General features: G+C 45.1%; 1 protein-coding gene across 2 annotated transcripts in view; it reads right to left on the bottom strand.

Annotated features, from left to right (window-relative positions):
- Positions 1-1,796: 1,796 nt before the first annotated feature.
- Positions 1,797-14,099, bottom strand: part of XPNPEP1 (X-prolyl aminopeptidase (aminopeptidase P) 1, soluble) — a 55,117-nt gene continuing 42,814 nt past the window's right edge. For both annotated transcript variants that reach the window (XM_011967563.1, XM_011967564.1), the window contains exons 14-20: positions 12,150-12,221; positions 10,304-10,364; positions 8,729-8,798; positions 7,667-7,840; positions 6,889-6,965; positions 5,631-5,729; positions 1,797-2,339 (exon numbers count right to left, since the gene is read on the bottom strand). In XM_011967563.1, coding sequence (XP_011822953.1) covers positions 2,211-2,339; positions 5,631-5,729; positions 6,889-6,965; positions 7,667-7,840; positions 8,729-8,798; positions 10,304-10,364; positions 12,150-12,221 — 682 coding nt within the window. In that variant the 3' untranslated portion in view covers positions 1,797-2,210. The remainder of the gene's footprint in view (positions 2,340-5,630; positions 5,730-6,888; positions 6,966-7,666; positions 7,841-8,728; positions 8,799-10,303; positions 10,365-12,149; positions 12,222-14,099) is intronic.

The raw sequence follows: 14,099 nt of genomic DNA, 5'->3' as shown, positions 1-14,099 counted from the left end.
TTTAGAGTCTGAAAAACAGAAAAAAGATTAAAGGGAACAGAGCCTAGGAGACCTGTGGGACACCATCAAAACACACACTAGTGTATTTTGGTCACTAAGAGTCCCAGGAGAAAAGAGAAAGCAGCAAAGAGAATATCTGAAGAAATAATGGCTGTATAATTCCCAAATCTGGTAAAAGACATGAATGTAAACATCCAAGAAACCCAATAAACCCCAAGTAAGATTAACTCCAAGACATACACACCAGAATACATTATAGTTGAGTTTCCAAAAGTCAAAAACAGAGAGAATCTTGAAAGCAGTGAGAGAGAAGCTATTTACACGTAAAAGGGATCTTCAATGACATTACCTGCAGATTTCTCATCAGAAATGCTGGAGGCCAGAAGGCAGTGGGCCAATATACTCAAAATGTTAAAAGAAAAAAATAAAATAAAATAAAAACTGGCAACCAGAGAATCCTATATCCAGCAAAACTGTCCTTCAAAAGTGAGGGAGAAATTAAGAGGTTCCCAGGTAAACATAAGCTGAGGGAATTCATTACCTAACTAGACCCACCCTCCAAGAAACGCTTATAGGAGTTCCGCAAAGTAAAATGAAAGGACATTAGACAGTAACCCAAAGCAATATGAAGAAATAAAGATCTCAAGAAAAATAAATACATTGGGCAATTTAAAAAACCAATATTATTGTACCGATAGCTTGAGATTCCAGTTTTTGTTTTCTATGAGATTTAAGACTAATACAATTTTTTAAAAATTATGTCTAAATGCTAGTATTATTGTTTTTAAAAAGTCAGTGAGACTAGTTTAAAAACAATATAGCTATACAATGGAATTCTCATTAAAAAATAATTAGATCTAATGTATTACCAAGTTAAAAGATAAAATTGTATACATACAGAATGATCCACTGTTTGTAAATGTGGTATGTTATGTTCATATGTGGCATATTCTTTTATACATATACAACTAATCAGTATTTTAGTGAATTCTGAATACAAAAAAAGGAGTCAGCAAAAATCTAAAGCAGATAACAGTGGTTATACATAAGGAGTATGTCAGCTTGGATTAATAAAAAAGCAGACCCTCAAACAAGGATTCGCATGTAAATGGTTCATTCAGGATGGTACCAGGAAACACTAATGGGACAGGGAGAAAGTAGGACACGGAAGAGAACAAAGAAAACAAAGGGTTGGTTATTGAGCAAGTTACCATGGTGGGCAAGTGGGGCTCAAACCCACTGGAAAACCCTGAGTGACAATGTAAGACACATCTCAGATATCCTAGCCAAGGGATGAGGAAGTCTATTTGCCCATCCCCAAACACGATGGTCTGAGATCTCAGGGACATTAACTCTCCAACCCTTGGAGCTTGCCCCACATATACAAGTCAAAAGAAATCCTACAGAATGGGAGTTGCAGACATTTGTCACAGAATCCTGCCTACAAGTAACAGAACAATGAGAGCTGTGGCCATGTAGGTAAGACACTTGAGGCATCTACTATAGGGTGAGTTCTGGAAAACTGACTTTTGACATAATTTTTATTGTGTTTTGCATAGCAGTGACACATTTTAAAATCAGAAAAAAAAACTGAGATAAAAATACCATATTAGGTTTTCTAGAGAAAAGAAAAAGCTTACAGATAAGCCCCCAAACGTGCAGCAAAGCCAGGGGTCTCCTCTCAAAGGGGCCCTACCACCTAGGAAATGTCTGCCACAGAACCAGCAGCCCTGGAGATCAGCTCACCTGACATGCTGGGGGACAGCACCATGAAGAAAGAGACAGCTAAGACAAAGCACAGTTTTGACATTTTTATTCACTGATCATAAATATAGTCTCATGAGCATTAAGGTGATCATGAATGATGTACTAGCACCTGGAACATGACCATCATGGAGCACTCATTGTTTCCCCATCACTGGCCAGAGAAGTCAGGGCAACTCCCTTTCATCAAGTGTTCGACTTTGGAGGGGCCCTCCTTCTGGTGCAGCAATTTTATTCTTGGCTCGTTCTCAACAATTAAAAAATCATAAAAGACTCAGTGTTTGCAATAAAATATCAAAGAGGATAAGAAGATTTTCTATTCTTCTTAAAGTCTAAAGTAAAAAGGGGAGGTAGGGAAGAAGGAGAGGAAAGGGGAAAGATGTCAGGGATCTGCCACGTTTCTTCCTTTCCCCAGACCATTTTGTAAAAACAAAACCAGGGAGGTATTAATGCTGTTTGGAGATGGGTTGCGTCTCTCTGATAAGCCACTCGAGAGCTTCCTGGCGGCCCTGTTTCTGCAATTCCTTCCCAATCACGTCCCTGCAGGTCAGGTGGTAATTGTTGAGCCAGTCGCACTGCAGGGGAGAGAAGGACAGACATAGTATTCACCACCCCATCTTTAACAACTGGATAAACAGGTCAACAGCAAGGGCCCCCATGTGCTAAGATCACAAGCTGAGAGAAAAGGTGTGCAACACCCTTTCTGCTTACTCACAGATGAGTGTTTTCCTTGTGTTCAGTTTCCCTGGAAATACAAAGGACCAGACTTCATGGCTTCTGGTGAAAAGGCCCCCAGAACAGTTTACTATTATAGACAGTAGACTCTAAGCTCCTGCTCCCACCTGTGTGGCTTCATTCCCTTACCTGAGCCATCCTGAGAGGCGGTAAGCTGGGGAAGAGCCCCTGGACTCTCTGAGAGCTCCTACTAAGAGAGACACCCGAAACTGTCCTGCCAACACACTGAGCTACATATCCTATATCCACTGAAAAAGCTGAATAAAAAACTAGGGTCAGTCAAGCCCATGAGTGTCTTTTGAGTGTAGCTGCCTAGATGAACCCAAAACCTGCGGTGGTTAAAGACTGTGGTGCAGCAGAGTGGGGCTGGGAGTAAGCTTAGTTTTCAGACTCTCAACTCAACATGCCACAAGAACAGGAGACAAAAAAGAGAGAGAAAGGAAGGACCTGCTGGCAGGACTTGGTGCCTGGGCAGGGGCTGATCCACTAGACATGATGGCAAAATCCCCCTTGGTTGTACAGGGAAAAAGGTGAAGTCTGGAGTGAAGCAGGTTTTACCAAGAGGACAACAAGCCACTCTCATCACTGTCTATGGGGTAGCTGTCTGGAAGCTGAGGAGACCGATAGTGCCACGGGTGTGGTTGTCATAAATGAGTCAAAGGCCATTTTGGAGGGCAGGGATGTTACAAAAGTACTGGCTTCAGGGACTACAATCCAGCCAGGTACCAAAGCCCCGCTGGCTTTAAATAACCCCAGCTGGGGTCAGGATGGGCACACAAGCCCATTAATTACAAAGGACTGACGGCAGACAGATAGGGTGGTGTTACCAACTGGCTGTGACCCAGCCAGGGTTCCAATGCCTACTGAGAAGAGCCTACTAGCCTACTAGCCCCTTCTGGGAGTCAGGGAAGTGATGGGGGCAGGGGACGATGTCAAAAGCAGGCAAACTGCTATGTGTCCACAGCAAGGCCAGCAGGGCTACAAAGCAGCCTATTGGCCAAAGCAGCTCAACAGTAAGGCGAAGGCAGCATCCTGGTGTAAGCCCGGGGCCACAGCCAAACTCCCAAAGCCCTTTTGGTTGAGAGCAAGGAGGGAAAAGTGGGAGTGTGGACAGCCTCGGCGGGGCCTGAGGACCATCACAAGGCCCTGACAGTCTGCAGCTGGCCATATTCCCATCCGAACAAGGTCCTTTGCTGCCATCTGGTGATAAGTGATGAGAATGCAGACCCCAACCAAAAAGTCCCTAAAGTGACTCCAAAAGACAGGCTAAATAGTAAAGGGCAAATGACCAGATATTTTAAAAGCCAGGTATTTTAAGAAGACATTATCTGCCCCACAAAGAGTAACTGGCCGAAAGAATAGTTCAATCATGTGGGCATGCAAGGTGCAGGAATGAACCACAGCGTAACACAGATCCCTGGTCTATGTCCAATGTCACGGGAGTAGACTGATTCTTTCTCCTTCAAGGAAAAATGGCCTCGCTTAAACTTCCTCATACACTACTTCCCTGGATAAAGGGGAATGTCATATGGGAGAAATGCCTCCTGATGGGTACACTTTATGTGGACAGGAAAGACAGCATGACCTAGAATTACTTGGCAGGAAGCCACAGCCTTGGACTCCAAGAGTACGAAATGACGTATTCCTGGAAAGCCCCTTGCTAAGTCCCTGGAAGCTGTGCCCAAGGGCCATTACAAAAGACACTGGTTCCTATGGGGCAGAGGGATTCTAAGCAGGGTGGCTCCCATGCCCACCTATGTGTTCTCATTTCCTCTCAGCTAAGGCAACACTTACAGGGGCTGGACAAGAGCCCTGGACACTGGAAAGACTCTTCCTGCTGAAGAGACACACTGGACACTGTGCTGACAGGCTGAGTCTCCTTTTCCACATCCATCTGCAAGCTGCATAACCCACCCAGTATCAGCAGGGCCCATGTGGGTCCTGTGAGTGCGAATGTTCAGCTGAACCAAGGGCACGGATGGTTAAGCAGAGGCACTCAAGCACAGAGGAAAGCTAAGCAGGAAGTGGGTGGCCTTTCTCGTCACCCACCTGTGAGCTGGAACAGGCAGGAGGCTTCTAGCTGGGAGAATCCCGTTCCACAGCTCCTGTGGAAGGGAAGGTCCTTGACCCCCAAAGACCCTTTCCTTTATAGTGCCAAGAACAAGGCCCAAGCGGGCACCAGTGAGGAAATTTTCCTGCCCTGAGAGGCACTCAAAGGCCAGCGGCTGCCTCAAATAACAAAATCTTATTCCCAGAGTAAACCACCGTGCTTACCCTGCCTTCGGCTCCCACCAGTCATTTGCTTTTCATTGAAACTTCTGACCCCTGCCTTGCTCTGGAATTTGTGTCCTCCTGGCTTCCAGTTTCCTGGTTTGGGAACTGTTTTGTCTGTCTAGTGCTAACAGTTCCTACCCCATTTCTTACCCTTGTTTCTGCTCTGACCTTGATCATCTGTGTGACTCTTCAGGCCTTACTCATGTCCCCAGGACTGCGATCTCACCTGGCCTTACCAGTCCAGGGTCTGAAGGAGTTAAGACCCATAACCCTCTGAGCTAAGCAAGTAAGCACTGTTGTGCCCCAGGCTTTGTGAAGGGTTTCACTGCCCCAGAGTGACCACAGTAGTAACCAAGAAGGGCTGGTACTATCTTTCTCCTTGTCTGTGTGAAAATGGGACACACGACAATAGATTTTGCTTTGCATTTCGTTAATGTTTCATGTAACACAAGAAAACAATCTGGTATGTACAGTGGCCAAGAGGCCCCACCATCCATCTGGCTTCTCGTAGGGAACACACATAGGCTCATATTTGCTAAACACGCCTCAGTGCAGCTACGGAGGAACAGTGCAGCTAAACAGTGGCGTACGAGTTCCACCCACAAAACCCGACAGCCCTAGAATGGCTGTGGGGAACAGGACTATCTCCACCTGGAGGCCCAGCAAATACAGGAAAAGCTCAAGAGTCCTCAGAAAACCTAGGGCTTTCAGACTCAACTGGCCTAGACCTCTAAATTTAAAAATTACAAAGTGAAAATGAATTAGAGAATTTAGGATTTAGAGAATGGATTAGAACTATTTAGGGTAGTCTCCATCTCCCCTAGTAACATGCCTGCCCACCAAGACTTCCCCATTACCTCTTTGTCTGTAAGAGAATCCACATCTATCATTTTGGTCTGAATTGGAACCAAAGTTAGAGGTTCAAAGGTCAGGCTTCCCCGGTTATTAAAATTATACTGTGGGAGAAAGAAGAAAATAGACATTTTTACTCCTCTTTACTGTGCTGAAGCACCATGAGGTCATTCCATCAGCATGCCATCCCTCAGAGCCGGGGTAACTGGGAGCCAAGATGTGGTGAGCTGGTCACCATTTTTCACAGACACACAGGAAACCTGATGCCACTTTCCAAGAGCTCCTCCACTGCGCAAACAACGGCCTGTGCCATCAGGAAGGGCCAAACAAAGGGTGCTGAGGGGCTCCCAGCAGCAGTTCCACAAGGCTAATGTCTACTGTGACAGGAAATAGGGGCAGGGCATGGGGGTGTCTGGGCTCAAGGGCATCTCTGGTTTTGATTCTCCAGGATGCAAGGGTGTAAGTCCTCAATATCATTTTTTTAGCAGTCAAGTGTGTGGCCCGCCCTGACCCAGCCAGGCCCGTCAGGCGACAACACATCTATCCACTGGAGCACACAAGAATATGTCGGGTTTCTGTTCATGGTAGCTTTTGGGAATAAGACGGGAGGTCACTTCCAAGAATAGTCACTTCCATGCCAAAGCAGAGAGCACATCCCCACAGTCAACCTCCTTGCTGACACAGGAAGCTACTTCCCTCCAACTGTTCAATTCCACCAATGGAGGAGGCACAAACAGGTCTTTTAGGTAAAGCCTAGGGCCTAAAACCCTGCAGCCTTGGTAACACTGATGAGGGAAGAGGGTGAAACACCTGTCTTGTATTGCCTTTGAGGCTGACCCTTGGATAACTCAGGGTTCCTCAACTTTACCTAATAAAAGTCACCTGGGGAGTGTGACAAAATTACAGCTTCCAGGCTCCCCACCGTGGAGATTCTAGGGTCTGGGATGGGCCTGGAAATTAGCACCTTGAACAGGCATCCCCAGCAGAAGAGACAACAGGCCGCCTATAGGAAACTGTGAGCCCCAAATTATGTGAAGCAAGCATCAGCCTGATGGTCCGTGAATCCCAGTTCTGGATCCCAGTTCATTAAGGATTTTCTTTCTGGCTGTGCAGGCAAGGAGTGTGGTTTCCAGGCAAGTCCCTGATATCTAGAGAAGAAGGCTCCATGTTGGCCCCAGAATGGCATACTCTTGGCTCCAAAGACATTAAGTCTTCATCTTCCCACATTAAGGAACAGGAAAAAATTTTTTAATAAATACTCACCTTGGTCTTCACAGGAACCACAAGAACAACATTCTCAATGCGAATTCCAAAAGCCCCATCTTCATAATACCCAGGCTCTAAAACAAACCAAATCCCAAAAATGAGAAGCAGCCCACGATGATGATGTCCACAGAGAGAACCTTTCACTCCTGGGATGACTGCCCTACTCCAAAGGAGAAGAAACAGGTGAAGGGCCCACTCTATCCAGTGTAAGAGCCCAGAGATGCCACCTTCTCTCATATGGCCACTTTTTTATAAGCATTTGAGGTACAGAAAGCTAGACTCTGAAGTCCCTGCACACTGGCTACAGGGTAAGGACTACAATAACAATGGATCCACTAAATAAATCATGGTTCACATCCATAAGACACAATAATGAAAGCATTAAAATATATTTACAAAGACTTGGCAATGACCTGGGGAAAGCAGTATATCAAGTAAGAAAGCAGAACATAGACAAGACGCCCAGTATGATCTCAGTGGTTTTTTTAAAAAATGATATCGACGTATCTGAAAGACCAAAAACTAATACAGCAAAACATTAAGTCATGTTTCCCCTGAGTGGTTAGATTGCAAATGATTTTCATTTTCTTTTCACACAGTTCCCATCTCGTTTTTTCTAAAAGGAACATGTATCAGTTCTATAATTAGAAAACTACATTATTGTTAGAAAGGGAAAATTATTGCCAATTAAAACTAATTAAAAAATAAAAAACAACAAATAGCTTTCAAAAAGGCTCAAGGATCCATGCATGCCCTATATGTGATGGATACTCACCATCGGTGACAATCATGCCTGCCTCCAAGGGCTCATCAGAGAATGTTTTGTAACTGATGCCGCAAGGACCCTCATGGACATTCAAAAAAGACCCAACACCATGTCCAGTCCCGTGCAAGTAATCTAGGCCTGAATCCCATAAAGCTGAACGGGCAAAGGAGTCAAGAAGGTGACCTGAAAGATAGAAAGAGCCACTTAATGATATTTGTACAGAGCTTTAAGACATTAGATTTATTACGTTTGGCTCCAGAATGTGAAACAGAAACCAATAGGTAAGTTACTGGAGGGTTCAGATTTCAGCACAGCACAAGGAAGAACTTTCTAACAATCAGATCTCCTGAGGAACAATCAAAGTTCAGTCCGAAGCTAGGCAATCATCCATTCAGGATGCTGGTGAAGTGCGATAGACACCTACAGCACACAGAGGCCATAGAAGACACGGACATTCCCTTCCCAGCTCTGCGACCCTAAGGTTTCAGAATTACAAAGATGAGACTCTAACCAGACTGCAAGTAGGCAGGCAGGCATGACAGATGAGGCAACTGAGGCCTAGGGAGATGAGTACACGTCTCATCTACCCAGAAGCAAGGCAGCCCAGGTCTTGTCAATGCCCAGTCCAATGCTCCACCTACCAGGCCTCAAGCAAAGTAGTACATAGCTGAAGTCAGGGTCCCAGTAAAATAAATCCTAAGAATCCAGACAGGAAGCACTGACTCAGTACTAAAGGGCAGACAGGAGGCTGCACCAACTTCCACTCAGGCCCTGTGACCTTCCCATCTGGTTTGTCCTCTCCTGGGAGCCATCCACATGTGTCATCCAATACCTAAGTGGTCAGGAGAAAGGTGCACAGTGGGTACTGGGCCCAATCCTAACCCCAGCTCCCTGAGGCCTCTGGGCTCAGTCAGTGGGTTCTGCAGACTCAACCCATGAGCACCTGGCTGGGCCTGAAGTGGGCTGAGGACCTCACAGTGAGGGAAGGACATGTTCTTTCACTCAAACATAGACATATTTGATTCTCGAACAAGAAAAACAGCCTGCCATGTGACAGAATGCACCACCTACCTTTGGTTCCAGTCGGGAAAACAGCTGCACTCACAGCTATATGGCCCTTGAGGACATATGTGAAGCATTCCTGCAAAGAAAACCCAGGGGCATGTTGCAGAATGGGGACAGATGCCTAATCCTGTAGTTTTCTGGTAGTTCACAAAATCCTGCCTGCTAAAGTTTTTAGCAATATCACAGAGACAACGTAAGTAAAGAGAAAAAAATCTGGTGGGAAAAAAGCCTGGCCATGGGGCCAATTTCCCAGAAAATCTTGAAATTCAATTTAGTAGAAGAGCACTGTCAGAGAGATGACCCCACAGGACTTTATAATGAACACTCTGACATACTCCATCATGTGAGCCTTAGAAAGAACGGAAAAGTAATAAAAAGTACTGATGACCCTAGCTAACATTTACTGAGCGAGTCCTCTGTGCCACACACTATTGTAAGCACTGCATGTCTGATCCCACACTTCGCGATGGAGGCACTACTGTTATCCTCGCTTCACAGAGATTCAGTAGCATGCCCAGATCACACAGTGCGGAAGTGGCAGCATCTGGCCTTGGGGCCAAGCAGTCTTGCTTCAGCAGCTGTGCTTCCTACCACCATCCTATCTTCAGGGGTTATCCCCAGTGTCCGGACAAGAGAAGTGCTACTCAGAAGTGTAGCGGCTTGCCAGTAAGGTGCAGAGTCAGGACTAAAACTCCTTTCTCCTCAGCCTGATTGAGCTCTTTGAAAAGCACAAAAAGAGTCACACCAAAATAATCCTAGACGCAAGGTCTAAACTCTTCTACGGCACTGGTGCATACAAAGGGACAAGGCAAGGGACCAAGACAATGAAACCTGCCCCACTACATTGCATAAAACCCTTTTCCTTGGATAATCTTCCTGAAGGAGCTCCCTTGGACAAACGGATTCATTTAGGTGCTCAATCAGCATTTGCTGAGCAGTGACTATGATCCAGGAACTGGCTGGGCTCAAGGGAATTCACAGGCAGCTGGGAAGGTGAGTCCTTTTATTCTTATTTTTATGGATGGTGACTGCTTTGTTCAACGTCACAGAGCTAGTAAATGGCAGAGAAGCTCTGAAGCCAGGTCTCCAGACCCCTGGTACACATCTCTCCGCCTCACAGCTCTCTTTCCCCTTTCCATACCAATCATACCAGAAACTTAACAGAGTCTGTCATTTCGGGAAGTTCCCAGAGAGTTAAGCCTGTAAATAAGAATCTCGAAAAAAGAAGGGGGTGGCCTTCAAAATCAAATCTAGACACTGCTTATAAAGCATATATTTCACTATCTCATCCCCAGCCTCAAAGGCATTTCCTGACTCAAGAGAAGGCCAAAGCTATTATATTTAAACTTGCAACTGAGCTGCCCTAACCGCAGCAGAATGCTTTAAAAATTTCTCCAAATGTCTTACTCCAATAGTTAATTATATGAACCTCATGAAGCAGATAAGCCTGACTCCACAGCAGTGAGTAATTTTACTACCCCACATGTAATTTTTACTTCTTTATACTATCTCTTTTCATAAAAGCAATGCTCTTCTTAAGAAATCAGAGAGGACCTCTTAAGGTTTTGCCCTCCACCTTACCTTCTCGTAGGCTGTAGGGGTCCCAAAATGCATTGTCCGCGTTACATCTGTGGTGCCATCCCTTTCCAAAAAAAGGACAAATTGGTTTCCCGTCAAAATAAGCTTTAAGTCAAATATGACACAGGCAAGCATGCAGACAAGTGAGAAGCCCCACACAATACTGGTGGGCATGTACAACAGCACAGCCATCTTTGAAACTAGTTTGCAGTTCTTTAAAAGGCTAAACATAGTCACGATATGACCCAGCAATTCCACTTCTAGTTATATATCCAAGAGAACCAAAAACATACATCCACACAAAAACTTGTATATGAAAGTTCATAGCCACATTATTCATAATAGTCAAAAGGTGGAAACAGTTGAAATGTCCAACAACTGATGAACGGATAAACAAAATGGGGGACTATCCACACAGTGCAATACTATTCAGTAATAAAAAGGAATGGAATACTGATACATGCTGCCTCATGGATGAACCTGGAAGACATTGTGCTAAATGACAGAAGCCAGACACAGAAAGCCATACATAATACAATTCCACTTCTATGAAGTGTCCAGGATAGGCAAATCCACAGAAACAGAAAGGAGAGTAGTGGTTCTCCAGGCTATTGGAAAAGGGGGGAGTGACTGCTATTGGGTATGAGGTTTCTTTCTGGGGTAATGAAAATGTTCTAAACTTGATTGTGCTGATGGCTGCAAAACTCTGTGAATATACAAAAAAAAAATTAATTGTATATTTGAAGTGGGTGAATTACATGGTACATAAATTTTACCCCAATAAAGTTATTTTTAAAAATGAAACAAAATGTGAATGCAGGGATGGCTAAATAAAGTGGGAGTGACGTCAGCCCCTGACACACACATTCTTGGTCTACAGCGTAAGGGCTGCTTCACGAGAGACACTATCACTGGGGTTATGAACAAGACGCAAGAAGGCAAAGAAAACAGGAGCCCATCTCTAGCAAAAGAGGGCCAAAACCCAACTCCTCCTGTTAGAACAGCAGGGGGATTCCTGGACAGAGACCCTAAAAATATCCAAGTACATATCTTAACACATACTAGACTATATCCCTGACATAGAAAGGATAACTTCTAGAATTCTGCTAAAATTTAGAAGAGAACAAAAGTTTACACCATTACCAAGCAATCCTTAGCTCTAGGCTGATATTATTAACACCCCTGTGTCCCAAGGCCAGGCATGGCTGCCACATAATTGGCTGAGCTCATTCAATAATTAGGTCCTCCCTTAGCCACAGTCCCAAATTCAGTGGGGAATGGCCTTGCTCGTGCTCTCCTAACGCAGACAGGGTCTATTCTTACTCCTTCTCATGGGTTCCGTAACAAGACCCAACCATATCTTGGGTTCTTCTCTGAGGAACTTTTCCAGAGAAGATAGCTGTGAAAGCAGCAAAACATGGAGAAGGGAATTCAGAAATCTGGCGGCAGCCCTCATTTCTCACCCATTCATTCAAAATGAATCCCTGACTTCGTAAGGCCCTGGGGCGGCTGCAAGTACAGGGAACCAGCAGGCGGTTCATGGGCTGGGGTGGAAAACTTTCAACGGTTCCAAAAGCTTGCTTTATTTCACAGTTGTTTAATTATATTTTTAAAACTTCCGGCCAAGGACTATAACATTTCTATCAAACAGTCTTTTGTGAGAACAGAGTCACAATTGGGCTATTTCAAATAGGGGTGAAAAAAAGGACAAGACACAGGAACGATTCCATTAGTGGCCAGCACAGGGTGTGATGACCAGCTGAGTACTCTCAGCTGGAGCTCAGCTGTCCACCTTCTCAACTGCCTTGAATCACAGAGTCAAGTTCCACAGCAGTCCTGGTTTACTTACTTGTATTGAGCACCCGAGTCAATGAGGTACACCTCATCCAGAGACAAGGTCCTATTCGTCTCAGGGACTGGCCTAACAAAGTTAATTAAAAATTAATTATTCCACAAATGTAAACACTTAGTGAATCTGGGAGGAGGACACACAAGAGCTCTTTATACTATTCTTGCAACTTACATAAGCCTGAAATCATATCAAAATAAGTTACCCAATAAATGAATTATTTCAACTAATATTAAACTTCTACTTTTCAAAAATCCAATCAACCTATCTCCCCAACTGAGATAAAGAGCTCAAGAGGGGAAAAACAATACATTTCTTTATGTCTACCTCTGTTTGTGTCTAGAATAAAACAGGTGTTCAAAAGATAATTGTCAAAGCTAAAAAAATGAGAATCCTTAGAAGCAACAGCACCTAGCTAGAGTCCTGGGAACTGGGACAGGAGCAGCCTGGAGTCACTGCAGACTTGCTTGTCTCTGGGAGCCCCAGGCCCCTGCCTCAGCCTCCAGGCCCCTCCTTCAGCCCTGACCCCAGCAGGTACCTCCCCAATCGCTTCCCTGCCCACTGGACAGGCAGGAGTAAATGTCTCAATTTGGGAGAAAAACTAAAGGAATTTTGCTGGGAAAAGGAATGGATCATGATATTCTTCTGCTGGAGCACTTTTTTCAAACAAACATGAGGTATTTTCAAAAAGTGATCGCTTTCCCCATGCCATTTTCGAAACAATATCACCGCACTGGGAAACGCCCGAAGGGATGAGAGCACTCCACGCCTCTGCCCTGCAGCTGAAGTGAGGTTGTCCTCCATCTCCAGGTACCACCCCCTCTTCAGCAATAAGGGCACCAGTCCACATACAAGCTGAACAACTGAAACAGACAACCGGTGCCCTCCAGAACCCTGCCTCTAAACAGGCTTCCAACCACCCACAATGAAGAAGTGCCAAAGCAGAGGCAAATTTCTTCCCTGGAATTGTTTAATGTTTTAATTATACACAAAATTCCAGGAGCGTATCCAGCCAGGAAATTCATCCTGAGTTAAACAAAAACTGAAGTCCCTCTGATATTTTTAGGCTGGAACAGAAGCATTAGGCGAGGGAACTGTACTGTCACATCTGTGACTGTCTCCCACACACAGCTTCAAAATCTGCCCCAAGACGAAAAACTCTAAAAGCAATTATTTAAAGGGGGAAAAATGTGTGCCCAAGCACAGCACAGAGAGACAGTGTTCCTTCACTGGCTGTGCATATAACAGATGGGGAAGCACAGAACTCAAAATACCCAATGCAAAGCAAAGCGGTTTGAATCAGGCAGAGCCGAGGCTGAAGCCCAACGGCCACACCTAATGACATTTCCCACCATCCTGTCTTAGGATCTGTCAGTCCTGTCAGTCCTAAACATATCAGTGCCCCTCTGTCTCACAGGGAAGGGAGGCTCGGCCCTGTGGGTCCATGGGTTCTTGTAGACCATGTGGTAAAAATACTACATACTGGGATGCCAGGCTTCAGGCTCTGGGAGACAGGAAGAGAGGGTACTCTCCACCTAAAACAGGTTGCCCCACAACATAGTGCTAAGGTTTTTTGGTATGCAACTGACGGAGCTCACAAGATACACAGACTAGTACAAAACAACTGCTGTTACCAGGAAAGAAAACCACTCAAAAATTCCAGCCATGGGTCAGGCACAGTGGCTCACGCCTGTAATCCCAGCACTTTAGGAGGCTGAGGCAAGAGGACTGCTTGAGTCCAGAAATTCGAGACAAGGCTGGGCAACACATCAAGATCCTCATCTCTACCAAAAAAAATGTAAAAATTAGCCAGGAGTGGTAGCACACGCCTTTAGTCCCAGTGACTCAGGAGGCTGAGGCAGGAGAACTGCTTGAGTCTAGGAATTCAAAGTTGCAGTGAGTCGGACAGCACCACTGCACTCCAGCCTGGGCAGCACAGCAAGACCTTGT

This window comes from Mandrillus leucophaeus, unplaced genomic scaffold, assembly GCF_000951045.1.
Source record: "Mandrillus leucophaeus isolate KB7577 unplaced genomic scaffold, Mleu.le_1.0 Scaffold80, whole genome shotgun sequence".
In the NCBI taxonomy this organism is placed as follows: Eukaryota; Metazoa; Chordata; class Mammalia; order Primates; family Cercopithecidae; genus Mandrillus; species Mandrillus leucophaeus.
This window is presented reverse-complemented; position numbering and strand designations above follow the sequence as displayed.